At 33.1% G+C, this 26,819-nt stretch overlaps 1 protein-coding gene across 1 annotated transcript; it reads right to left on the bottom strand.

The window, feature by feature from the left end:
- LOC129223483 (RWD domain-containing protein 2A-like) lies at positions 1-25,500 on the bottom strand. Its single transcript, XM_054858068.1, has 3 exons — positions 25,086-25,500; positions 1,050-1,318; positions 1-569 (listed from the first exon to the last, which is right to left on the bottom strand). The coding sequence occupies exons 1-3, from the start codon at positions 25,290-25,292 to the stop codon at positions 182-184; spliced, it is 864 nt and encodes a 287-aa protein (XP_054714043.1). The 5' UTR covers positions 25,293-25,500; the 3' UTR covers positions 1-181.
- Between the last annotated feature and the right edge of the window lie 1,319 nt (positions 25,501-26,819).

Genomic DNA, 26,819 nt, shown 5'->3' with positions numbered 1-26,819 from the left:
CTAAATAAGCGTTATTTATTCACTGTGGTTAAAAACAATTGATTTGTGTGTTTTTACACACCAACTTAGTATCACTCATAAAAGTAGGATATTTTCTCAAAAATTCATAGCAGGCATAGAGCATAATAAATATACACGTATCTTACATTTAGAATTGCTTTGAGGCACATAAATAAAATCGTCATTTTTTCTCTTCGGCAGTATGTCCTTCCAAACCAAATAAATCTTGAAATGCATATCCACAATTGTGCTCCTCCAAGAACTTCAAGAACTGTCCCATATCCATATGGTATTCCTTGGCCGGTCCTCTTCGTACCTGAAAACTGATTTCCTGAAAAGAGTCGAATCTCGTCTCGTGATCAGTTTCTTCTTTCACCAACGAGAGCTTCTTCCAGCTCATTTGTTTTATTCTTTGGAAGAACTCATTGCAATTGCTTTTTAGTCCTTCGATGCAAATGAGTCCGGGTTTTCCTGGCAAAGAGAACCCGGTCAAATTTAGATCGTGACCCATGTCCACTATGTCTCTTCTTTTGAACTTGTTGTATATATGATGGCTGTAGATCCACATTCTGTAAATAAAAGAGAAGATGTAGATTTTGGTCAAATAAGTTATAAAACATAAGAAAAATATTTGCTTACGTGCTATAACTTAAATTGAATATTAATCTTGAAATTCCTTCCATGTGAAATGAGTTCAGAACGTTTCAATTTTCACCTTCACAATCTCCGAATTTAGCTTCAAAAAAGAAAAAGAAAAAAAAAATAAATAACTTGAGACGTTCAAATTATAAAATTTTGGCAGAATGACAAAAGCTACGGAATTCAGCAAGATTCAGAGTTTTTATTAAAACTGAAAGAGGAAACGTATTTTTTTTTCATGAGAAATGGTCTTCGGAAAAAAAAAGTAATAATGACTGAACAACGAAACAATAAAGATTTCAAGATAAATTTCTAGATTGCGTATAAAATTTATTTAAAACAAAATTATATTTTTAATTTTAGAATGAAAAAATAGCAAATTCTGAAACCGGAGAACCTTGGATATTAACCTGGTAAAATTATCTTCAGATGCTGTCTCAGTTTCAACGTCTTCAATAGCTTCCGACTTGAAAGAGGCGAAACTGCTCGCATTTTCAGAAATCCAAGTCACAAGGGGTAAGACACATAAATCTCCTTCAGGAATGCTCTTCAAATAGTTTCGGAGGGCGCAGTTTAGTTCATGATGCTGGGAGCGGTTTAGGCACACAGACCTAGCAGAGACTTCTGGCTTGTCATATGGGTAAGTGTGAGGTAGAACGATATTTATTTCTAACTTCTCCTAAAAAATATAAAACAACACATCATTATTTCCATAGCTATTGACAAAACAATAAAATAAAATGTTACTTGGCAAAAGCACTGCATTCTTTTACATATTATGCCCCTCTTCCTATCTTTAACAGTTTCCAAAATTAACCTTTTACCTCGTTTCCTTTCCTCTGATTACCATGGGAATTATATTTCACATGAAAAGTACATAAATGTTCATGATAGATAATTAACTAATATTTAATAAGTGAACACGTGTTTTTTACTTTCTTCTATATCTAATACTAGCAAAAATACCCGGCTTTGCCTGGGTCAGTAATAATTATTAGAAAAAATCGTTACTTCCTTTTGTTTTCTGTTTTAAGTGAAAGAATTTAAAACACATCTTTTTGACGTGATTAAAAATCGAGTTTCTTCCTTAAAACTAAAATAGCAATAAGTATAAAGAACAAAGTAGTATTGATTTAGAAACGAAAGCACTATATTTAAGCATATACAAATTTAAAAAACATGAAATTAATCTTCTCATATTTAAAAAGATTAATCTGTTGATACTTTTTTTTAACATGGAGTCTAAAACCTTCTCTGTATGGCAAATGAAGTACGAAGTGATTAAAAAAAAGTAGCTGCGCTCGTAATCCCCTTATACTTGCTTTAGTTATTTCGGGAAATTTCAATCATTGTGGCTCTTGGTGCGATTTTACCGAATTTGCGAAAGTCGTTTCGGGGTACCTTCGATGATGCTCTCCCATTCTTTCCTTACTTTGTAAAACGATATGATATTAATTTTCGTTACAGAGATATCGTCGCCAGATGCTGAGATATTTTTGGTCACCCTAAAATGGCGCTAAACAGTTTCATCCGAAATGTTATCAAAATAAGTAATACAATTTGGTGATTGTTTGAAATTGTGCAAAAAGGAAAATTAATGGAAGTTTTTGTGCTGTTTATGGATTTGCCTAATTTAGTTGCTGGATTATTTAACACAGTAAAAAAAGTCTTTTGAAAATTCTTTGATTGGCGATATTTTGTTTACATGGTGAAAGCTGAGAAACATTATGACGTAGTTTTCGGCTTCAAAAACAGCAACGTTGAAAAAACTGCCAAATGCATCAGCTACGGAAATCTTTCTGCAAAAATTTTGGCGATCTGCTGGTTGTTTGGATAATGAGTAAGTGTTCAATCAGCATAAATAATAATAAAAACCATTAATTACATTAAAGTTCCGTTTAAATGGAAAATCATCAGCCAAATCATGTATTATTTGCCAATCTTGTGCAAAAATCTTACTTCAAGATTTGACTTGAGAAAAGCCTTGAACAATCACGAAAAGCAAAGAAAGTCAACAATACAACAATTGTCGCTATTGACAGGGAGTTGAGATGATACACTAAATACTGTATTGAGTTGAGGAAAGCCTTCGAACATGGATCTAAAAAGCTCATAACTCGTTTTTTATTCTACTTTGAAATTTCGAACAGGTGCCATCTTCAGCAGAAAAATCAGAGCTTTCGATGGACATATAATGTAAATATGTGCAAGTATTTTTTCATCCCAATATTAGAGAATTTATACAAAAATTGTGTTTTATTGCCCCCCTAAGGGGGTTTTGCCCCCCATAACGGGACGAAAACTACCCTATGTGTTATTCTGATGCATAAGCTATATTATTGTAAAGTTTCATCAAAATCCGTTCAGTAGTTTTTGCGTGAAAGAGTAACAAACATCCATACATCCATCCATACATCCATACATCCATCCATACAGACAAACTTTCGCATATATAATATTAGTAAGATATAGAAGAAAGTATTGGATTCGTGCAAATTTTCGAATTTCGAATTTTGACGGATTCGAACGTTTTGAGGTGTGCTGAGTTCATTTCGACTATTTTTGGAAAATGTCTGTCGGTCTGTGTGTGTGTGTATGTATGTGTGTGTGTATGTATGTGTGTCACGTCTGTGTGTGACCAGTTTTTTGTGGCCGCTCTACAGCAAAAACTACCGCATGAAATCGAACGAAATTTGGTACACATATGTGCCCGTATGTGAACTTGTGCCCATTGGTTTTTGGCGCGAATTCCTCCAAGGGGGGGTGGAGCAATGGGACGTTTTTGAGTTACGCGTGCTTGCTATTCCTCAGGAAGTAACTGGCGGAATCAAACAAAATTTTGTCCATATGTTGCCATTAACAGGAACAGGTGCTGATTCAATTTTGGTGTCAATAACTCAAACGGGGGTTGAGCTATAGAACGTTTTTTGTCGTCAATTGTGACTGCTGTATCTCAAGAAATAACGAACGGAATCAAACAAAAATTTTTTGACAAGTAGCCCTTAGTGAGTATAAGAGCTGATTTTATTTTGGTGTCAACAGCTAAAAAGGGGGTAGCGCAATCGCCCGTTCTTTTTTTCCATTGTGAGTGCCCTATCTCAAGAAGTAATGCTACGTTCTGGTTGAAATTTGGAATATATGTGAATCCATACGTAAACAGGCTTTGGTTCAATTTTGACTCCAATCGCTCCAAGAGGTGTTGATTTTTTTTTTTTTTTTTTGCGAATAAAAATAGTTTTATTAATGCAACAATAAGAAAGATAAATCGTAATAGATTGTCGTCTGCGTATTTCTCGTGATTTTAATTGTATGGAAATGATCGGAAATATTATCTCAATGATTTAAAATTTTTAACTGTTGCCATCTTATGTTTGTTAATAAATAAAATATTTGTAATTAATTCAAGTAAGGCTTTTAAAGTAACTTTCAATTTTCGCTCTTTGTTTTGTTTTTACAATAATTCAGACATTGGGATGGTCGTCAAGTTTTTGCATGTGTAATTTTGTTTCTGTTAGGAATATTGCTTCCTCGTCAAGCATGGGGAGGGATCAGAAAAAGGAAAAATATAGAAGAAAGTTTCGTGATGGCCACAACATACTAGTTTTTCCTGTCTGTTTACTGGTGAATACTTCTTGAGGGTACTTTAAATGAAAAACCAAAGCAAGAACTCAAAAAAAAAAAAAAAAAACTGGTAAATAAACGGATTTTTTACCTTCTACACCTAAAAATATAGAAGAACGTAAAACACTAGAAAAATTTCGATCGCTCATTTTTTTCCTCCAGAATTATACATTTTAAACCAATTCTGGAAAATGTCTGTCCGTCCGTTGGTGGGTCAGTGTGTGTGAGACCAATTTTTGCGACCACGCTAACTCAAAAACTACTGAATGAAACGACTCAAACAATTTTTTTTATGCAGAAGGAGTTCAATAGGACAAGTGAACTCCTTCTGCAAGTGAACAAGTGAATAGGTTCGTAACTTTTTCAACCTATCTACTGCTTTTTGTGTGCCATTAACTATAAGTACCCCCACTTTAGTTTCATTAAAATGTATTATTAACTGTTGTATTAACGTTTAATTAAGAGTTAAATTTTTTAAAAAAAAGTATATTTTGAAGGACATTTCAGCACAGAATTTTTGGCATTCAGATTACAAAATTAAAAGTCTCAGGAAGCTTTAGTGGGAATTCTAGGCTTATTGCTTTTGTTTGCGAAGTACACTAACGTTTGGCTTCCACTTCGTATGTGATATAGCGTTAATCATCCTCAACATAAAGCTTTTTTCTATACTAGCTCTTCTGGCAAGTTAAATTAGAAAACCTTTTTCTTTCTCAAGTAAGCTGTCGAAAACCCAAGAAGGTACTTAACGGTAATGTCTACAAGTTTTCAGTAGTCTTTTTCAATACTGGTACAGAAGATACTTAAATAAAGTATTGCAATACATTTGTTCCAACGTAGGATCACGTGATATTACTGAAACTTTTGTCACAAAACATATCTAACATAACCAAAATCATGGGCGGATTTATGGGGGGGGGCAGAGGGGGCAATGCCCCCCCCAGTTTTGGGAGGACTTTCTATAGTAACAACACATCTTCCAAAAGTTAAAAAAAAGATAATATTATTTTTTCTTCTTTGAATAGTTCAGAAGGGCATGGGTAGATTTATAGAGGGGGGGCACATGGGGCAAAGCCCCCTAACCCGGTTTTGGGAGGACTTTATATAGTAACAACACATCTTCCAAAATCTTAAAACAAAAAAAATCAAGACTTTTTCTTTTTTGAATAGTTCAATGAAAATGAAAAGAAAAGCGAATGTCCTTTTCTGATGGAAGAAAAGACAAGGAAAAAAAACGAACATTAAATACAAATAGTACATCTGTCACTGGGGTGCTGAAAATGTGTCTAAATTCACTATTTTGGACTGAAAACCATTTGGGCAAGTATATGAATGAAAATATAGGCTGTACGAGCTATACATTGGGCTGCAACACTTAAAATAATTGACGATTATTTTAACAAATTAGAACCTAAAGCAAAGGGGAAAAAACTCCCCTCCTCCCCATTTGCTCTAACAGAACGATCTACTCGTTATGATTTGTGTCCACATTTCAAGTATATTTGTGCATAATATTTATGATCTTGGTAGATTAATAGGCCTTTTGAGAAATTCTAAAAAACATAGTTTTTTTCCCCTTCTCTCTCTCTCTTTTTTTAAGAGAGAGAGAGAGAGAGAAAATAAATACTATCGCAAACTGAATAAATTTCAGTTATCTGAGTGTTCTGATTAAATGAATCGTTTTACTTAGAGGGAGAGTACAATTTTACTTACTTTATAAATACTGTTTTCAAAGTAAGGTAAGTCATAATCATCTAAGTCTAAGTGAATCAGTCATTGTCATTATTGAAATCTAAATAATTGAGTCATCAAAAGTTTTGGAAAAATTTACTGAAATTTTATAAAAGTCTATAAAAACCTAACAAAGACTGGTAAAATCATAAAAATCCTTTAAACATAAAAACTGACGAATTTTCGTAAAAATTACAAAAAAATCAAGCAAAAATTTGCAGGTAAGAGTGAATTACTAACAGGGCCAAATTTGCCTTTAAGAAAAACAAGCTATTGCTTAGGGCCCCTGCTTTGAAGTGGGTCCCTAACTCTCAAAAAAAAATCATGATTCGTTCCTTAAAAAATAGAAATTGCTTGAAAAACTAATTTCATTTTTAAGTGCTTGAAAATCTTGAATATTTGGAAACGTATGGCTAAAAACCTTAAATTTAAAATTTTCTAACAAATGGTAGAGGGGGAGGAATGCCAAAATATGTCAAATTCAGCTCCTAGCCACATCCTGTATTAAAAGTGTAAAAATAATGGTTCTTACGTTTGTAACATATTATTTGAAATAAATTTTTGTGACTCACATGTTTCATATCTTGCTATTTATTCAATCCCGAATGAAGTATTTTGGAAAGTCTTTTGTATTGATTCCTTTTATTGTATACTTCTTCTGCATATTGTCTATCTGTTTAGCACGCAAAAAATACACTACCTCTATTCCTTTTCGTTTTCTGCCCCACTTGCAACTGAAGAAAAGTTGTCATAAGAAATCTATGGTTTCTTTTTCCTTTTAAATTTAAAATAGCTATTTTCTCACAAAGTTAGAGCAGGACTGTAAAAATTTACAATCAAATACTAAAATATCAGGCACTGGAAAGTACAAATGAATTGTGTTAAATAATTTTATTTATTCTAGAGTCCTTGAAAATAATTAGATAAGTCTTTGAAAATCCTAAGCAAAGTGGGCTCCACTTACTTCTACTGCATATTGTTAATCTGTTTAGCCAGGAAAAAAAATGATACACTACCTCTATTCCTTTTCGTTTTCTACAGTACTTATAATTAAAAAAAGGTTGATGTAATGGGAAATCTATAATTTATTTTTTTCTTTCAAACTTAAAATGGCTGTTTCTTACAAAGTTTGAACAATACTGTACAACTGTATAATCTAGTTATCAATTTTTATGTCTAACCAATTAACCTTTATAAGGCTTCAAAATGCAGAAGTTCATATCCATTTTAAAAAATTTCCCCCGGGGGAGAAACACCCGGCCCCTTAAAATTGGAGATATTCTGTTTCCCACTTAAAAGGGAGCCCTGCGTCACTCTCTTGATACCAGCTCCCTCTTAAGGTCAATTCAAAAAGGACAGCATGAAAACACACATTCATGAAAACGACACACAAAAAAGTAAAGCATGGACTTATGCATCACAGGAAACAGACAAAATCGTGGGAGTGGAGGACAATAAAAATGTTGCTAAAAAAAAAAAAAAATCCTGCCCCCCCCCAGGAACTCAGTCCTAAATCCGCCTATAACCAAAATGATTTGCATACGTTTTGTAGTTAATCGCGTATCCCTTGAAGATTTTTGCGTACCAGAAAGGCTACGCGTACTACCGGTTGAGAACCCAACCATTGCTTTAATGAATAAGAAAGTACCGCTTGCTCGTGATTTATATGCACAAAATTTTTAGTACAGATACAGTTAAATTACTATATAGTCCATATTTGCAAAATTTGTGAAAATGGAAGTAGTATGTATTAACGTTTAATTAAGAGTAGAATTAAAAAAAAAAATATTTTAAAGGACATTTCAGCACAGAATTTTTGGCATTCAGATAAAAAATTAAAAGTCTCAGGAAGCTTTAGTGGGAATTCTAGGCGTATTGCTTTTTTTTACGAAGTACACTAACGTTTGGCTTCCACTTGGTGTGTGATACAGCGTTAATCATCCTCAACATAAAGCTTTTTTCTATACTAGCTCTTCTGGCAAGTTAAATTAGAAAACCTTTTTCTTAAGTAAGCTGTCGAAAACCCAAGAAGGTACTTAACGGTAATGTCTACAAGTTCTCAGTAGTTTTTTTCAATACTGGTACAGAAGATACTTAAATAAAGTATTGCAATGCATTTGTTCCAACGTAGGATCACGTGATATTACTGAAACTTTTGTCACAAAACATATCAAACATAACCAAAATGATTTGCATACGTTTTGTAGTTAATCGCGTATCCCTTGAAGATTTTTGCGTACCAGAAAGGGTACGCGTACTACCGGTTGAGAACCCAACGATTGCTTTAATGAATAAGAAAGTACCGCTTGCTTGTGATTTATATTCAAGAAGACATTATTTAACAGCATACTTAAAGTAACAACGAAAAAAAAATCCTAGTTGCACAAAATTTTTAGTACAGATACAGTTAAATTACTATATAGTCCATATTTGCAAAATTTGTAATAAAAAAATTATTAAATAAAAACAAAAAACCCGACTGCGTAAAAACCAAAAAACTAAAAAGAAGAATGTATAAGCCCAGTAGTTTAGAATGTTATTAAGAACTACTGAATAACTACACCGTTGAAATAGTTTTATAACCGTACACAGATGAGACAAATCATAAATTCAAAAGCAGAATAGGAGGATCAACAGTCGAGACTCATTCCTTTCTGATTCAAAGAAACCCGTAAAATTTGAATGGGCCCCGACTGTTGATCCTTCTATTCTGCTTTTGAATTTATGATTTGTCTTATCTGTGTACGGTTATAAAACTATTTCAACGGTGTAGTTATTCAGTAGTACTTAATAACATTCTAAATTATTGGGCTTATACATTTTTCTTTTTAGTTTTTTTTCTTTTTGTTTTTACGCAGTCGGGTTTTTTGTTTTTATTTAATAATTTTTTATTTGACACTTTTTAGTTAATTTTCATTGACTCAGTTATTATGATTATGATACGGTACATTTCGCAATATTGTCATTTCATTGAGAGAGTTTGTATCGTGAGGTCTATTAAGTAACTTGCGGTGGTCTAAACTACTGATAATTAGTCCCTCTAGGGACCTAACTTCGCTTAAAACTACATGTGCTTGGCCTTCGGCAAAAATGCGCGAACTTAAGTCAGTCACAGCACAGCTATATAACACTGCATAACTCATGATGACGCGAAATCGGAAACGTCAACTACCCCCCCCCCCCCCCCCTCATTCAATCTTTCTCGCAAAACTAAAAAAGACTATCGAGAAAGTACACGTCGCGAAACTCAGTAGGACTCGACCGATGCATCGGCCTGGCCGATGCATCGGCGCCGATGGTTCAACAATTTAGCCATCGGCATCGGCGGCCGATGTTAACTTGGAGAAAACATCGGCCCATCGGCCTTAAAAAACATCGAAAAGCCGATGGAATAGGCCGATGTTTTTGAAAAAAAAAGGACCTTTGCTGTTTTACTTTTTAATACTAAGAAAACGGAGTTATTGTTCTCATATAAAATTGTTTACTTAAATTTCAGTATGAATTTCTATTTTAATCACCCCTGAAAAAGTTTTCAATACTGCATTCAGGTACCAAACAAGTTAATTTTTGCGTTGTTTCTTGCAGCAGGATGTACGTATGTATCTCTTATAATTCATAACTCAAAAATGGTAATTTGTAGACGGATAAATTTTCGCATGTGGGGTGTGCGTACGTATATTGCCAAATTTGAGACCATGGAAACAAATTTGAGATGGCGATACCGGTTTTTGTGTCATTTTATTAGATTCCCATTGAACCGACGGTAATTTTATATTTTTCGATACTTGTAATATGAATCACAGTAATGCAGTCTTTCAGTATCGCTTCGGCGGAGTTACAAATTTGAGGCCCGTCTAAATACATTTTGGGGCCCTATTTCTCTATCACAGAAGTTGTAAAACATTTATCGTAAGCATTTTTGTAACTCCTACGGTGCCCCTAAGGTTATGGGGCCTCTCGCGCAATTGCAGCATTTGCTATATTTTAAACCTGCCACTGCACGTCAAAACAAACTCGAGTGAGGGTTTTGAAAGGGTTTTTCTGCTCAATGTTTATGATTATTTTGAACTCTATTTTTACGACTATATTTTGAATTTCCGAGAACACTTGCGTGCCCCTCCTCCCACTCCCTCAATTTCTGAAATCAAACTCTAGTTGTACTTCTGAGTTGCTTAAAACTAACACCATTCATAAAATTAGAGGGTTTTTTTTTTCAAACTTTATCTATTGTTTAGAAAGAATTCAGAGCATTAATGTAAGAAATTGATTAAAGACGTTTTGAATGGTGACATAATTCGGAAATCAAGGAGATTTTTGAATTTTTTCTTCAGAAGTGCTGAAGTAGATTCAGAAACTTTTCCGAGGCGTTGGTGGTAGCGGTTCTGTACTAAAAAAATGAGGCCGAGGTTAAGACCGCGAAGTGTGAGTCACTCCAAAATCAGAGGGTGACCTCCCCTAACCCTCCCTCGTCGTTTCAAGCATTTCTTAAATATCTAGCGATTATTTATTTTGGTCAAGAAATGTCATTTTGCGTATTTCTCATACTTGTTTCATCTATATTTCGTAATGCCCCATCTTTTTTGCATCATTAATAGCGATTGATTTCTTTTCTGTTGTAAGTAACTATTTTTATGTACAGTCGAGTCTCAACTTACGCGAGGGATGCGTTCCAAGACTCCTCGCGTAAGTCGAAATTTCGCGTTGTGGAGAAATATATATATCCATACAAATTTTTCAAAGCATACCAAATTCTTTTAGACACTTATAAACACCCCTTAAACTGCTCTAAAGCATTCCTCAACTATATACTGCATTTTTTTGCATACAGAACTGAACATTTACTGTATTTAAAAAATAAAAAATTGTTTTATTCAACATGAAATACTTTAAGATGTACAAAATAAAATGACCAATAGGAGGGAAAGACACACGGAGGTTAAAACAACACGGTACGCGCAGTATGTAGTAATACTAAAACGACGCAGTATAACAGTACTGTGCAGTAAGATACAGTAACACTATTTAAGAATTAAAAAATGAAGATGGTAATGATTTATGCTCCATGATCAGATCGTTATTCCTATCTAGTACATTTTTAAATACGGTTGATTCGCTTTTTCTTTCATAACGTTTCAATTTGTGGCAACATATCCTCTTCCTGACCTCTTTATTAATACACATTACAAGAGCAGCTTCCATTTTCATAATATTTACTTTGCTAGACTGCTCTGCAAGCTTCAATATTGAAACCAAGTTCTGAACTCTTACGAATATCTTTTTGTTTTGACTTTTAATTGTACGCATGGAAGATTCACTCATACTTATTGTCGTGCTACCGTCGACATTTTGTAGTTAGTCATCGAGAATCTTAGCTTTTTTTTTTTAAATCAGAAACTTTCTTTTTTTCCCATCATCACAAACTTTAGATAAAAGTGCCACCAAGGTACCATTGTATTTCATCAACTTTCATATTGAGAATGAAAAAAAATAATAAATGAAAGATGCGGAGTGGTTATTTGATGCACTAACATAACGATGACTAGACTAGTTTGGTGTGTGAAGTTTGACTGTCAGTGATGCTTAAAGGGATGTAATAACATTCAAATGAAATCAATATTTAGTAGTCAATAACGAAGCTGATATTTCCTTCTAAAAAAAATCATGTTGTGGGCGAAAAATTCGCGTTAGCTCTAAAATTAGTTATTCGTGAAAAATTCGCGTTACAGCCATTTCGCGTAAGTCAGATCGCGCTGTAGCGGGAGTCGACTGTATTTATATAAAATCAATGAATAAATTATTTTTATTTTTTATACGAAAGTTTCAAGAATTTTCTATTATGCATTTTTTTAATTTCAGAAAATTGTTGTTAAATTGAAAAAATTAATTTGAACTTGTTTGTAAAGCTTCATAAGAGATTAAACAATCAAATTGCTCAATATTATGTGTGCAAACATCAGATGAAGTAGTATATGTATTCAGTTATTAACTTGGTGTAAATATTGAGTTTGTTTATTAAAGCTGCGTTTTAAGAACCTCGCTCTTTTCATGGCTATTTATTTCTTTTTTCAGCAAAAGTTATGTCACTGTTATAGCTTTTATGAGAAATGCAAACTTTTCTATTCATACATTTTAAATAAGTATAAAAATATTCCTATTTTGATTTAATGTTGTAATTATCTGTTACCTTTTTTGTTTAATTTGATAACTAAAAAATGTCTACGTGCAATCTTTCCACTTTAATTGCGTAATTTGTTGACGTTTCATTGTTTTATTCTTTTTTTTTTTTGAATGATTAAACAACATAACTTAATGTTTTTTAACCATGTTTAGTGTATCTAAATCCATACATTATTACAATATTACTGAAACCTTAGTTATATTTTCAAATTAAAAAAAAAAAAAATCAATTGGTTATTAAACAGTCTCTTCGATTTTCTTCGTTTTTTCCTTCTTCCTCTTTTTTTTGGGGGGGGGGGGGGGGGGGAGGGGGCTGTTGTTCTTTCTCTTTCATCATACAGCAGTCAAAAAAGGAGAAGCATAACTACACCATATACAGATTGTACGTAATACGATCCAAAAGTTCACGGGCAAGCTTTACCCAGAATGGACCTTACCCAGAATAGTTCACATTACCTAAGCACATCCACCTTCAAAAGATCACCTTGAGGGACTATGTACTTTTGCCAGTGTTCATATAACTTTTGGAAACACTACTGGAAGCCATTTTTCGCTATCTTCTATGATGCAGCTTTATCTTCTCCTGACGGAAGAAAGCGGCGTCCATGCAAATGTTTTTTTTGCTGGGAACAGGAAAAAGTCACACGGAGCTAAATCAGACGAAACGTTATGTTATTTGTTTGTCATATCAGAGTATTGACCAATCGAACCGTTCGTCCTCAACATGAAAGTCGCCTTCTTCCTCACGATGAAGTTAAAGCTTCAGCGTAAGAGGTGTTTACAGGAGGTTGCGAACAATGTCTTCTAGGAGAGCTTCTAAAAGCTATACGAACGTTGGCAGTGTGCATAATCGTTCAAGGTGACTATTTTGTAAATACATGTGCTTCGGTAATGTGAACTATTCAGGGTAAGGTTTTATACAACTTGTCCTCGACCTTTTAGATCATACTACGTACGTATGAGTTTTCAACTTACTATTTCATAACGTTTTGGAGTGACGCAAGTTTACGCGCATGAAGACATCACAAGAGAATTTACGATAATGGGGTTGTTTTCTTCAGTCAAAAGTAGTACTTTTTGTCACTGAAATTGATAGAATGAGCAAAAAAAAAAAAAAAAAAATCATTGACCCAGAAAATACTTTCATTTTCCCAACAGTTATTTTTTAATTATTTATTTTTAAATGTTGGATTTTTCAAACAAGGCGTGGTCTTGATGACATCACAAATGATGCTCTTTGGCGCATTTTTCTACCACGTTTCCAAGTTATGATAATCAAGAAGCGAATTAAAATTGCGCTCTACGCTTGCTGTCAACCATATCGTTGCCAATACACGTGAGTAAAGATGCGAATTAAATATTTTGTGCTGTGAATGGCAACACTGAATGGCATTTCATCATTTTTGATGTCATCGGACAGAAACGTAAACAATGAAAGCGCACCGATTTAAGTAATTAAAAAAAAAAGAAAAAAACTCAAACAAATTATTTAAAAAATGATTAGATCCCTTGTTTTAAAGCACGTTCTTTCAGAAAAAAATACTTTTAAAATTTTGGAAACGACCCCAATTATTGAGGAGGCGTTCAAAATGGATATTTCGGTCATCAATATGTTCTTAGGTACATACGCATGTACAGATGTGCCGAAAAAACTTGTTTAATATAAATTAGATGATCGTAAATTAGAAATTTAGGTCGAAATCTGATTTTTTTTTTTTTTTTTGGTGATTGCAATTCCTTATTCGTAGAAAGGAAGTAAAGTGAAATGAGTCAATGATCCTTTAAACCCCTGACAATCTTATCAATTTATTTCTGTTTGATTTTATTTATTTATTTTTTTTTCCATCTGCCAACGGCATCGGCCATCGGCCATCGGCAATCGGCCATTTGGAGGAAAACAATCGGCCATCGGCCATCTTTGAACAATCGGCCAACAATCGGCATCGGCCCATCGGCCAAAAAATGCCATCGGTCGAGCCCTAAAACTCAGTCCCTTGAATCAAGGCAAAAACAAATGCAACATGTTAGAGACGAAAATCGAATTAGTAGACTTTCTTTTGGTGCTTATCGCACGGGTTTATTTTTAGGAGGATTACAATCTGAGTGTCTTGCCTTCGTTACGCATATTATACTTTTTATTACAGTACAGAATACAAATAAAGAACACATGAAAGAATTCACATCAGAAAGAGGGGAAAGTACATCCGGAGCGAGGGTTTCTTGACATACTGAATAAAGAGGGAGAAGCAATCGCTTAGACCACTCGTCTACTAAGATCCCAATTAGTAGACTTAGTAAACAAAAAAATTCAGGCAGCGAAAACTACCTGCATTTGTCGCACGCAGGTAGCGTGCGACACAGTGTGCAACACCAAACGTGCGCCGATCCCGAACTGCCATATTTTGTCAACTGGTTGTTGATATGGTGAATTTTGATTACTGTCATGTGTTTAGTGACACTCCCAAGGTTAAGACAAATCGATTGACGTAAGAATTACCAAAATTGACCAAGGCGTTTAGCCCCTAGAACGCCACATAGAAACGGACATACATACATAGACTGATAAACACATTACCCTCCTTTGCGTCGCGCACGCGTAGTCGGGTAAAAATGGAAGTAGTATATGCGCACCTACTCTTGTTGAAAGAAGCGTAAACAGTATATTTTGCTTCGGAAAGCAGTCGATTTTGCATTAAAAAAAGAGATAATATAGTATATTTTGCATTGAAACTATTTTTAAATGTAGTTTTTACTTAAAATTGTCACATAATTTCGTTTAAATATTTCTGCATCACGGTTTTATTTCAAACAAGCAAAAAATTTTCGATTTTATTACAAAATTCATCCAAAACGTAGCATTACTTTTTGAGAAAAAGCACTCGCACCATACGGACCAAATTTTGTTTGATTCCGGCCGTTATTTTCTGAGTTATAGCAGGCACGTATAACGGGAAAAAACGTTCGATTGCTACACCCTTTGAAGGAATTAGCACCAAAAAACTAATCTGCACCAATTAACATGAGGGCACATGAGTAACAAATTTCGTTCGGTTTCATGCTGTAGTTTTTGCTTTAGAGCGCTCACAAAAAACGGGTACCAAGCATTTTCAAATATAATCAAAATGGACTCAGAACACCTTAAAACGTGCAAATCCTTCAAAATTAGAAAAAAATCATGAATCCAACGGTTTTTTTTACAGGACGATTCTGAATTTATCATCAATATTTTGGTGAGGAGGTAGGGAATAAGAAAGGAAGGATAAGTCTCATGCATGGTCACACATGCCATGTAGTAGGGAAAATGACACCAGTTCAATGATAGAAAGAACACATGATAAGGGAATGGTAAGGGGGGAATTATTATCTTACTTGTAACATTTCTTTGCACCTTTTGTACCGACTTATTAGAGTTGCTCGAACTGCCAACCATGTGCTCAAATCATAGGCTATCCAGGATTCAAGTTAGGTTGTGTCAAATAAAGGCGCAACTATGGGGTAGATTTTAGCCTCCCCCCCCCACCCCACCATCTTGGCCTTTCGTTAAGTTACCAATAAGTATGATTGAATATCGATCTATAAGAATTTTTATGAACCAACCTTTCTCCAGTAAAAAAAATCTTTGGTCAGGTCCCCAGTAAAAAAACAGGGCCGCCGAAAGACAAGGCTGGCCCCTGGTCACCGGGCCCCCATAAAAGGTATCAAATTTATATTACTCCGATTCCGAGCCGGGCCCCCTCAAGGGATCGTAGCTTCTGACTAGGTTGACATGGCCTCGCTCGTTAGGAAAATCTCACCCGATATTATAAAAGCGATTGTTATTCCCGATCATGAAAATAAAACTTCTTTTAATTGTAATCATGTTACAAATCGTGTCCGAGTTGAAGTTAACAATAAAGCTAGTTATTTTTCAGGAAGGCTTATCGCAAATGTTAGGAATCCATCCGACAGTCATTATTATTGATATAAATTCAATTAAACTGAAGTGCCCTGTACGTTTCCTGAAGCCTGTACATATGAGGCAGTGAGAAGCAAAGGAATGTAAGTGGAAAAATTAAAAATGTGGAGAAAACCAGTACAAATGGTAGGTGAACCTCTTCTCTGTCTTGGGGCACTAGTAGCCATGGTAGGTGCTGCTGTATAACATGATTTAGAAAAAAATTCAAAGCCTACCTAGGACGTTATCTCTATATTCGTTTAACTCAAAACTTGAAAATGTCCACTGTTATGTTTTCGTTACAAATCTCATTGCATGTTAAAAAAAAAAAAAAAGAAAACAAAATCACTATTGCTTTCGATAAGTTTTTTTTTCTGGCTAATCTGAAGCCTGTACATATGTTTTCACATTACACTGTTCATTACATGTAAGGTAAAAAAACTATACAGCATTCTATAACTTGAGTTCATTTCAATTTTAACGAAATATGATGCATCATACTTGGGACAGCTTTGAATTTTACCTTCAGAAGTATATTAATCATAAGTATCAATTTGAAAAAAGTATTCTATTTTCAGGAAACCCTTCAAGCGGCCGTGACGTAAAATTCCTTCACCCAGCGATGTATCGAAGAGCGACTTTGTCGAAAAATTTCGCCATGAATATTCTTCCATAGAATTTTACGCCGCAGCCGTTCTCGAAGCAGAATATTCAAGGCCAAATTTTTCGACACGGCCGCTCTTCAATACATCGCTGGGTGAAGGAATTTTACGTCACGGCCGCTTGAAGGGTTAACACTTTACCTCAGGCCTCAGGGCAAGGCAAATATGTGTAGACATGTCCCTTAAAAATATATATATTTATTTATTACCTCAAGTTAGGGATCCTTCTCCATAACTTGAGACACGTAACGTTTTGATTTTTCTTTTGTGTATGCAGGAATAAATTATAGCTTCGGACACTAATTATTATATTAAAAAATTTAATTTTACAACTAAATAAAGAAAAAGTAACATTAGCTAAAAATAATTCAGTCTTTTAAACTTTCCAATTTCAGAATGTACACTTCCCCAAAAAACACTTCGTGTCTCCCCAGTTTTTTAAATTCTTTTGAATATGGTAATGTTCTATACATTTGGAAGCATAAAATTATTTGTTAAGCCCAAATGATTCTCGGAAGTTGGAATTCGTCATTTTCCCTTAAAGTCCGCAACTCTGCCAATGTTTACCGAGTCAGACAAATTTTTTGATAAAGGAGACGGAGTCGAATTTCCAATAGTTGGAGTCCGTCATTTTTCCTCCGGGTATAATTTTTTGCCAAATCTAGGAAGTCAAAGTCGAAGTCAGGGAGTCAGAGTCCGATTAATTTTCGGGCACAGGAGTCGGAGTCAAATGAAAATTCTCGGAATCGGGGGTAGGTCGTCAAGATTTCCAACGAATTTTGTTTGTCTGTACTGACTTTCAGTTCCCCCGCAGGCACTAATGTTTTCAGGGACTTGAACTGCTCAAAATTGAATTAAAAATTGTACAAATCAAAAAATGAAATATTGGAATGAGGTGTCCTTGCTACGATCTTTTGAACAAATTTTTTTTTGTTCGAATCGGACTATTCATTCAAAAGTTACTGGGGGGGGGGGGGCAAACAGACAGACAGACAGACCGACTGGCATTTTACCCCATCTCAATACCCTACTTTCCAATTTTTAATTTTTTGATATTTATTTAATCATTATTTTTATTTTTGACTTGTTTTTGTTTTTTGCCAACATTTTAAAGATGCATTAAGCCTTCTTTCATTCTTTTTTCTTCTTTCTCCGACTTTTACTGGTAAAGTAGGCTTAAAACGGCCAAAAAAAGGAAAAGCATGGCTTTATATATCACATGAAAAAACAAAACATAGTGAAAAGAATAAATAATAGAAATAAATTGGTCCTTTTCTGGCCCTGAGCAAAATGCTTTTTTAGCGAATGTAGAAATTAAGGGGAGAGTAAATAACCGTGAGCAACCTTTATAACTAGGGGCATAGCAAAGGAGTATAAGGGATCAACCACCCAGAACCCCTTGTTGACACATATTGGAGTATTAACATAATATTTTACATAAATGTACAGACTGTTAGGACCCCATTCCCACTGCAAGGTGGACTTTGGCTGCATTTGTGGTTTTATAATCTAATCAGTTTCTTCATCCAATATGAAATAAATTCTTAAATATATATGTTTAAATGATAAAAATGGTTAGCATTTGAAAACACACTCCATTTACACTTTCAAGTTTTTTTTTTTTTTTTAATTTACATTGATTAATTTATTTTTTCTTTTTCATCATAAAGATCATTCAGATCAAACATTTCATCATTTATACTCATTATTAAGATTAAATTTACAGTTTGTACCTTTATGGTATTTTTTAAAATCTCAAATGGTAGAAATTACTAATCTGGTAATTTTGTATTTAGATGAAGTTTTGATCTGTAAATGCATCAATGTTAATGTTTTTCCTGAAAAAACTTACTTTTCCAAAACTCTATTTAAAAATAAATCTGCTAAAGGATGCATTGAATAAACGCAAATGATTCGTAACCATGATGACAAAAAAGTCCTCTTAATAAAAAAACATTAAATAAACTAGCTCATTTTATACTCTTGTCATGGTTATCTGAAAAATAGCGAGGATAATAAGCAATTTGAGACCGCTCAAAAAAACAAAAAAGAAAAACACATTCTTTTACACATTAACTACATCTAAAGAGAAATTACATTGGGCATCACTATAAAGGCAAAAAATAACTGCAATATTGTAATACTGTATTCGACTTTCTGAATTGGCAGTCAAATTTTGGGCAATTCCATGATAAGGTCAACCAGATGATCAAATTTTCAAAATTAAAATTTCTAAACAACTAATGTATCATTTTAAAGGTGAAGAGTGTTATATTTTGAAATGATTGTCTAAAATTTGATGACTTCAGTTATAAATACATCACAGAAGGTTAGACTAAGGTCAACATCTTGAGTATTTTCAAACCATATTTGGTGACTCTCAAAGAAGTTCTAGTTTTTCCAAAAAATACATACCAATATTATGAATTGAGATGAATAACCATTTAAAGATACAATGTGGTGCTGGTGATGTTGCAAAAATGTGTTAAAATATAATTCAATTTGATTTGTAAAAGAATTCCTCGGGAGTACATTAAGTGTTTTACATCTGACACCAAAATGTGCAGTTAATTATGCTGAAACAATAATTTTAAAGATCTACATACATGTACTTTTGAGTACAAAGCAAGATTTTCAATCTCATTGATGTAACCTATTTTAATTTTGTAGCAAGTGAATATTTTTTATTAAAATCTAAGTGTCAGACCTAAAAATTTTTTTACGTCCGACACTGTTACATTCCTTTAAACAGCATATGTTTTCAACTGTGTTTCTTCTATTTTTGCCTTTAATTTCAAAGTTAAAGCAAAACATGTATAAAAAACAACTTAGCGAATTTACTGTATACACCAGGGTTGTCAGATTTAAGATCAGTAAATACGGGACACGCTTCTAAGAGTGAAAGGGGGGGGGGGATATTTTTGAAACGTCTGTTCATGATTAAATTTGAAAAATTCAATCACAACCAGGCTTCCGATATTTTGATATACATCGGATATTTTGATATATATCCAATATTTTCAAACTTATGTCATTAAATAGTAACTGCTTATTAATCACAGTTTATTTTCTTATGCAATTATTATAATAATGCATCAATTCTAAAATTAATGTTTCTTTTATTATTTACATTCATATATATACATTTTTTAAAATAAATTTACATACTTTGAATGGCATTGAAATATAAATGATATTTTTCAATCATTTGTAAAATTTGATAATTTAATCTATTGGAAATAAAATATAGCATAACTGATACATTTCTATTAATTGTAATGGAATTATTTAAGCATTAGATGCTTTACTCATTTTCTTCGGTTAACTTCTTTTACAAATGTTATATATTTCAGAAATAAAAAATATGCATTAGTCAGTACAGATCCATAAGACATTTTTTTTTCTGATCAAATAAAATTGTTACATTACCTAAAATTTTGTGGGAAAAAAAATAATAATAATAAAAACAGAGAAAGAATAGTATTATTTTCATTATATTAATGACAAATTAATATGTTATGTAAAAAAACTACATTGCTTTTGATTATTTTCAATAATAAAAAAAAGATAATAATCCTATTTATACATTTAATATTTATATCGCAATTGTCGTAGTTCGAAAAAATAAATTTCGAAAATATCAAGATATCATGATATTTTCAAAATAAATATCGGATATATATCGTGATGTATATCAGCGAACTCTGATCGCAACAAAGCATTAAACTTCACAAAATGTCGCCTATCTATGTATAAAAATCGTTTTAAATGTGATTGACGATGCATGCGCAGAGATATGTTTTTTAAAAATTATTTAGAAGCTAAACAGCTTCACATATATAGCGGACTTTGTGCCAAGCGGGCTGCCTCAGGACACACACAGATAGGATTTACAACACAAGAGAAGGAAATAACACCCAGGGCACCAGCGGGATTCGAACCCACACCTCTGGCTTAGAAGACGAAGCTTCTACCACAGAGCCGCGGAGGCCTCAGATATATTTTCAACATTATTCAATGAGCAGAGAAGAAGCAACTATTTGACTTCTCATGGTCTGCTGTTGAAACAAAAAACATGCAAACCAAATCAAAACGAAAACAATTTTGGCGTTCGCTGCCCAGGGTTGGCAAAAACCCGGGTTTTTTTAAAAAAGCCCATGGACCCAGGGTTTTTTTGGGTTTTCTTCAATAAAACCCAAAAAAACCCAACTAAAGCTGGGTTTTTTAAAAGAAATGTGGTTTTTTTTTTTTGTCTTTTTTTAGGGAAAATGTGGGGTAGTAGCATATTGTAGCGTAACTATATGGACAAAGCACAAAAATTGTCTTGGGGTAAAAAAAGCTGGAAAATTCAGCGTTTTCTGAAGAAAAGTAAAAAAGACAACAAAACCCAAGAATGGTGAAGTTTCTGATTTTTTTAGTTTCCATGATTATCAACAGTTAAGGCAGAGTTACTTCTCGAGTGATAAAATATATTGTTCGTTTGTAATTACTACATTTTTTTTTTTCATTTTACTTTATTGTATTTCATTTTGTTATGCAAAACTACTATTAAACCTCAAGTAGTTTAAATCCTTTTTTACTGAATTCCAGCTTAATCAAGACATTTCTTTGAATTTTATGTTGCCTGTTTTTCTATTTTTGTGTACAGAGCAAGAAATATTTAACTTTTTCGTAAGATAATGAAAATACTGTACATCCTTTTCTGTTTTCTGTCCGACCGTTTGAAAACCTGTTAGTTTCTAAAAAATATACCTTGTTCATTCGAGATTTGTGACTTGTTGGTTTGCAGAAAATAATTCACATGAAAGCCTTTTAGCTAGAGTAGTTTCCTCTGTATAGTTTACAAATATTGAGAAAATCAGACGTGACAGGACTTAGTCAAGATAATTTGAGTTATTTATTGACCAGTTAAAGGAAAAAGTTAAATATATTTATTTAAAATCTTTGAAGTATTTTTTTAGTGCTGCTAAGAGTTAAGAAATACTATTAAAGTTCAAAATTCATTTTCTATGTCCATTGTCTGTGGTGAAGAACAAATAAAAAAGAAGTTTAAATTGTGAAAGTATTTAAATTAATTTTTTAAAAAACTTCTCGGAAAATTTTAAAAAACCCAAAAGTGGGCTAAATAATGGGTTTTTTTAAATGGGTTTTTTCAAAAAAACCCATTGGGTCCAACCCAATTGGGTCCATTCTGGCCAACCCTGTCGCTGCCACATAATTTTCTTATTGCTTATTATTTCTTTTTTTGTTTGTTTTGTTTTGTTTTTTCCCTTAAAGTGATGTCTCGTTCTGTAAAATATTGTCATCAGCGAGAAAATGGGACTTTTGCTGTCCCATATGAAAGTTCCCCGGGACGCGGGACACTTTTTCAAAATACGGGACAGTCCCTTGAAATCCGTGACGTCTGGCATCCCTGGTATACACATATAGGGTTGAATGGGGTAAGTAGTACCCTTTATGAGAACAATTATAGGAACGTGTATATAAAGGTGTGTTGAAGGAATGTAATACAGTCGGACCTCCATATATCGAAGTACTAAATTGTCGGAAAAAAATTCGATATATAGAAATTTCGATATATAGAAACGATCTTATTTTGTCCTAAAAGTCTCCTAAAACATCAACTAATTTACGTGTATGAAATCCAATTTCCAATTAATACAAGCATCGGATTAAATAAAAGTTAATAATTAAAAAAAATAAAATAAGTTACATTTTTACGCCTTCATACATACATCTTCATTCTTCAATTCAACTTGATCCGCAACATTAGGGGATTTTCGTTTTGACAATGTAATCGAAAGAAAAGTAAAAAATCAATCTACCTTATTTTTGAATGATTTTTACTGCAGCTAAAATGACTAGGAATGCTAATCAACAGACAAAAGGGAGAACTTGAAACTGATTTTACAATGTTACCGGTTACAACTAAGATTTGAAATAAACTTGAGGGAATTTAAGAACTCCAGAACGAAACAACGACCTATCTACACATCCCTCAACCTCAGATTCCTTATGAGTTTCGTAGCAACCTTAAGTGAATATAATTGTCTCCCTAACCTTCATTTTTCATGAGACAAAGTCTAAATTGGAAAAAAAAATCTACGAATGTCTCGAAAAAAATTCGATATATAGAGTTTTTTTCGATATATAGAAACAGGTTTTCTATATAATGAACATAGAAATTTGCTGGGATTTCGATGTATAGAAAATTTCGATATGAAGAAGTTCGATATATGGAGGTTCGACTGTACATTTGATTAAGATCAATTTTGGCAAATTAGCCAAAACTATAAGAAATTGGAAACACTAAATGACTGCGTCTATGTAAAGTTGGCAAAGGAAGAACCATTATCAACATTAGTCCTACATAAATCTTAATGGTTTTCTTTCAAATAAGTTTCACAAATAACTAATCACCAGCTTTAGCAGTTTTTGTAGATAAACTATCAATGCGTACTAAATCATCATAGTTGTCTTGTATTTCACTAATACAAATTTTTCAACAGAGTTGCTTTTTATTTTTAAATCCTCACTGTTATGGGAGAACCACTTACCCCTTAGTGTGGGGACCTCTTACAGCAAAATTTCATGAGGTAAGTGGAACCCCTCCTCTAAAACAGTTATCAATAATATTTCATTTAAAAATTCTGGTTGCAGTATGCACTTTAAGTTAAACTGTACATGATGGCTTAATGATCATAAAAAAATTATTTATTTATATATATATATATATATATATATATATATATATATTGACTAAGTTCTCTGATCTAGAAAAAAAATTCCACGAAACCCAAATATTTGCAAAACAAATCACTAATGAACCATGACAAGATCAATGTAAAAAAAGGATAAAATCCTTATGCTTTTTTCAGTTTTGGGGGGGGTGACCCACTTCCCCAACCAACCCTACTTCTGAATTTACTTCGTAAATTTTGCTTCAGTATATTTAACCTATAATTCACATATTTATAACTGTAATCATTGTTCTGTATTTACATTTAAAAGCAATAGTTTACATCCAAAATGAACAATTTATGTCCGACACCAAGCTAATAATATTTTTTAAATAATTTTTTTTCCTTATAATATCATTTGAAAACTGAAATATGCTTCAATCATAAATATACTTAATTAAGTTGTTTTTAAAATGAAAATGTAAGCCAATTCACAGACTTTTAACAATTTTTAATTGAATCATCAATTTTACTATTTTTGTGTTTATGTCCGACACCAACTCTTTAAATTTTTTTAATTTATACTTTAGGAATCGATTTTGAAAAACTAACATGATTTTTCATTCTTGTAAATAAATTTAATCATTTTGGATCAGTATATATTTGGTAAATAGAATTGAAGCTGAGAAATTTTTCTTCATTTTTTACGTCCGACACCATGGAATTGCTCTTTTGTGGAAAGAAAATTTTTGTGAGGTTAGAAGCAAATTAAAAAATGTCACATTTTCTTACTTTTGAACGTATAATTTTTGGTACATTTCCGCTACAGGAACTTAATCCGACTCGTCAACTTTTTATTTTCATTAGCGGAAATAAAAATTAATGGTTACATTGTTGTCATATTTGCTCCTATTTTATGATTTAAGAATTTAATGGGACTTTAAATGCTAATTAATGATTTCATTTTGCCATTGGTTAAACATTTTGCTTTCAATTTTTTAAATTTAGCGTTGGCGGATAATTTGAATTGAACCTTTTTTCTCGTTATACAATGGCTTTTTCGTTACTTGGTGGATTATTTTACATTTAAATGCATTACTTTAATTATTTTGAACATTTTTTTCTCATTTTAATTAAACTTTCAGTCTTGTGTTCACTGGGTGCTTTCTCTGAAAGTTCATGATAAAGGAGAAATACTGTATCATATCGCTAAATAAGTAGTTTCTATGCAACTTTAACCAAACAAGACAGCATTTAACAAAATGAAAGATAATCCCCAGGATTTAAAGTGACATACCACAGAAAAGTACCCAGTTATCTGTGTTTAACTATACTTTTATGTGCATAGAAAAATGCTGAAAAAGCTATTCATTTCAGAAGTACTGTCTCTGATGCGCATACATGAGGACTTGCGGTCATTCTTTTGGGTTCATTTACCCCCTCCCCCCCATCTATCACTTGATCGATGTAAAAGAAAGTAATGTGGTGTCTACACCAATTTTTTTTTTTTTTTTTTTTTAATGTTGGAGTCAAGACCTGATTTGACTGGACTATTAACAAACGAAATCCTAGATTAAAGGAATAGCTCCTACTACAATAATGTAACACCAAAAAAGTTAGGCCTTCAAAAAATATAAAGCATACTTTAAAATCAGGAATTTCCAAATTGAGGCTGAAATCGAGAAGATTGGGAAGTTCTCTTGTTTTTCCCGTCAAAAAGCTGTCCATATCAGCTAGTACAGTAGGCAAAGAAATGCAAAATTCAGTACTCTTCGGATACATGCTCTTCAACATTTCCACTTCTGATAGCTGAAGTTCAAAACATTCATGCAAAGGTTCATTTTGTGACATATTGCCATTAGCATAAACAGCACAAAAATAAAATCAGCACACTAAAACAAAAAAGTAACTCAACACACTAAAAATATTGCACTGAGAAATCTAGCTTTGAATCAGAGACTTTGCTGAATTAATAACAAGAAAAACTCATAATTCAAGAATTTTTTAAGTAACCATTACATAGAATTATGGATACGCACACTATTTCAAAACTGTTTGACACGCAGATAAAACGTAAACAAACATACATCGCAGTTTACAGTGAAGGTTTAACTGAGACTTTGTTATCGGATTTTTTTTTTCCTATTTGTAAAATTTCTCTCAATCAGATAACCAGAGCAACATCATGAAATAAAACGTTTTATACAACAAGTAATTTTCTGGGGCCGGAGGGGCTCGGGTTCGATCCCCGCTGGTCGAAGACCCACCGTCGTCATTAAAGGGGACTGGGCGACGTTAAATATGCTCGTGGTCTCAATGTCCTCCAAGTGAAACGATACCTCTGGGGGTGCTAGTACCAGGTAGCTATTAGCTCTTGGACTAGTTCTAAATTCTCATTAACTGTTCGATCCGGTGATGGTGCTGCCATCTATCGGTATATAAAAATAATGGAGGCAAGGCACTAGTATGCAGACCTCGACATAAATACAGTTGAAGTCAGTTGTGACTCTTGAATAGAAATAGAAATAGAAAGTAATTTTCTTGTGTCGGTAAATCAATTTTTCGTCTCACAGAACGGATGAGCTACATGAGTACTTTTCCTCAACTTTACTTTAACTTAGCAGACGATGTAAACAAACAATTCGTTGTTGGATGCACGTAAAGCAGAAGTAGCGTATCAAAGACCTACAAAAAAATTTAAATAACGTAAACAATTCTCCGTTTTGATTAAATGGCTGCAAAACCTACACGAAATTTCAGGCTTCAATTTTATCCTCAAGCAATAAAGTCTTGCATGTCAGAGGTTGTAATATTTTCAAGTACTTATATAACAAATCAATTTCTCAAGTTTCTGAAGCTATCACAAAATCGTACATACCTTATTGGGCTAAAACGTTTTCATAACACTGACTACGTTACTATATAGGAAACAGTGACGAAAAAAGAAAAGAAAAGATATCGTTTCATTAGTTTTTTTTATTATTATTATATTTTTTAATGGGAATTAGGTATAAAAAAAATTTCTTATCTAGACTTTCATTCAAAATCTTTTCTAAAATTACACACATGTTATATTTTCCTCAGAATGAAGATTTATGTTTCATTTGGTTACAGTTTCAACTTAGGAAACAATACTGTTTTGCATGAAGTCCATTTTGAATAAAATTTTAAACTGACCAGTAGGGTGGCTCAAAAATACGTGTAAAAAAAAGTTTCTGCTACATAACTGGACACCCCTCAAATCGCAACTCCAATAAACTATAAGGGGCGCTGCAGCCACTGCCTAATGACAAAGGTAAAACAAACAAATGCCGTAACTTATAACTTGCTTTGACGCTTAGTGAATGGCAGTAATTTTTCATCGTGTTCGTAGGAAGT

Source organism: Uloborus diversus, chromosome 1 (assembly GCF_026930045.1).
Source record: "Uloborus diversus isolate 005 chromosome 1, Udiv.v.3.1, whole genome shotgun sequence".
NCBI classification, from domain to species: Eukaryota; Metazoa; Arthropoda; class Arachnida; order Araneae; family Uloboridae; genus Uloborus; species Uloborus diversus.
This window is presented reverse-complemented; position numbering and strand designations above follow the sequence as displayed.